The sequence below is a fragment of the Triticum dicoccoides genome, unplaced genomic scaffold (assembly GCF_002162155.2).
Source record: "Triticum dicoccoides isolate Atlit2015 ecotype Zavitan unplaced genomic scaffold, WEW_v2.0 scaffold158785, whole genome shotgun sequence".
Taxonomy (NCBI): Eukaryota; Viridiplantae; Streptophyta; class Magnoliopsida; order Poales; family Poaceae; genus Triticum; species Triticum dicoccoides.
The window spans coordinates 1-1801 of NW_021213521.1; the positions used below are offsets into that span (position 1 = coordinate 1).

At 53.9% G+C, this 1801-nt stretch overlaps 1 protein-coding gene across 1 annotated transcript; it reads left to right on the top strand.

Moving 5' to 3' along the window:
* The first annotated feature begins 814 nt into the window (after window positions 1–814).
* On the top strand, window positions 815–1737 carry LOC119344193 (flavonoid O-methyltransferase-like protein Os11g0303600). Its single transcript, XM_037614753.1, has one exon. The coding sequence runs from the start codon at window positions 862–864 to the stop codon at window positions 1708–1710; it is 849 nt and encodes a 282-aa protein (XP_037470650.1). The 5' UTR covers window positions 815–861; the 3' UTR covers window positions 1711–1737.
* Window positions 1738–1801: the final 64 nt, after the last annotated feature.

The window sequence follows — 1801 nt, forward strand, 5'->3', positions numbered from 1 at the left end:
GCTCGAACCCCAGCAGCAACTACTTGGCTGGCCGAGGCGAGGCGTTGGTCATCCACTGCTCCTCCCACCGCTTCCGCTCCCGTGCGTGCGTCTCCTTGGTGTGTATGTGCTATGTGTGTGGTGCTGACTGCTGAGGGTGGGAGATGAGTGAAGGAGAGAGTGTTGAGCTATTTCGCTCACGTCATGTGCGTTTCCACCATTCTGTGCCGATGGATCGTTTTCTAGGATTATTGTCAGTCCATCACGGCGCCGTTCCACCCCGTTGTTAGGTCATATGCGTACACACACCGTACACGAACTGTTCGCACCTGACATCTTCGGTCGTATTTTCATCAGCACTAAATGCAACCTCCCACGCCTCACCGTACCATTGGTCCACCAAGCGGGAGCGCGCGAGCTCGTCCGCTATATCCCCACACTCCAACTACTACTACTAACAAGATGCAGGGACCATAAATCTATCAAAGGTTGCCAACTAAGTCATACGAATCGGGTAGCAATCACATCTGTCATGAGTGTCTGGATAACGACCTAGTAGTAGCAAACTTTGTGGGGCTGCATATTTGTTTACAACTATATATGCAAACTATTAAATGGGCTATAGAAGCCAACAATTGACTATTATTCGTGTTAGCTTTTACGATACTAGTAGCTTGTTCTTCAGCGGACAAGCGGAATGTAAGTCCTCCCCGATACCATGCTCTGCCTTATCATCTCCTCGTGTTCCACGAGAAAAGACAGGATAGCCAACGAATGCTATATGTATAGGTCAGTCCGCCCCTATATAATTAGCACAAGTGCACGAGCACAACACAGCACCGAGGTCAGGTCTTAGAGAGAGAGAGAGAGAGAGAGACGATCATGGCAGCTCAGACCGACAAGATGGCCGTCCCCACCGACGCTGAGCTGCTCCAGGCCCAGGCCGACCTGTGGCGCCACACCTTGTGCTACCTCACGCCCATGGCGCTCCGGTGCGCCGTCGAGCTAGGCATCCCCACGGCCATCCATGGCCTCGGCGGCGCCGCGTCGCCCCACGACCTGATCGCCGCGCTGTCACTGCCCCCGTCCAAGCTGTCGTTCCTCGGCCGCCTGCTGTATCAGCTGGCCACGGCAGGCGTCTTCGACACCACCGACGCGGGGACGACGTACCGCCTCAACCCGATATCGTACCTCCTGGTGGACGGCGTCCACATCGACGGCGATGGCTGCCAGACAGCCATCGTGCGTGTGGCTTCCTCGCGGTACTACGTGGAGGCGGCATTTGGGCTGGCGGACTGGTTCAGGAAGGACTTTGACGGGCCGGTGCCTTCGCCGTTCGAAGACTTGCACGGCGCGACCATCTTCGACGACAGCATGGCGCTCCTGGACCCGGAGATGGATAAACTGGTCCACGAGGCCAAGGCTTCCCATAACCATATGGGGATCGGTCTTGTGCTACGACAGTGCCGTGACCTATTTCAGGGACTGGAGTCTCTGACTGACTTGTGCGGTGGTGATGGGACGACGGCGAGGGCCATCGTCAAGGCCTATCCGCACATCAAGTGCACTGTGCTGGACCTGCCAAAGGTCATCGACAAAGCTCCGGCTGAAGGAGTGGTTAAGTATGTTGCTGGTGACATCTTCCATGTCGTCCCGCCTGCTCAAGCTGTGTTGATCAAGGTATTTATGAATCTGCCATCTTCCACCTCGTCCCACATGCTCATATATTAGGGTTTTCTTAAGTTACACATTTTAAAGTTTGACCAAATTTACAGAAGATATATTAAAATTCATAATACCAAATCACTATTATTAGATCTAT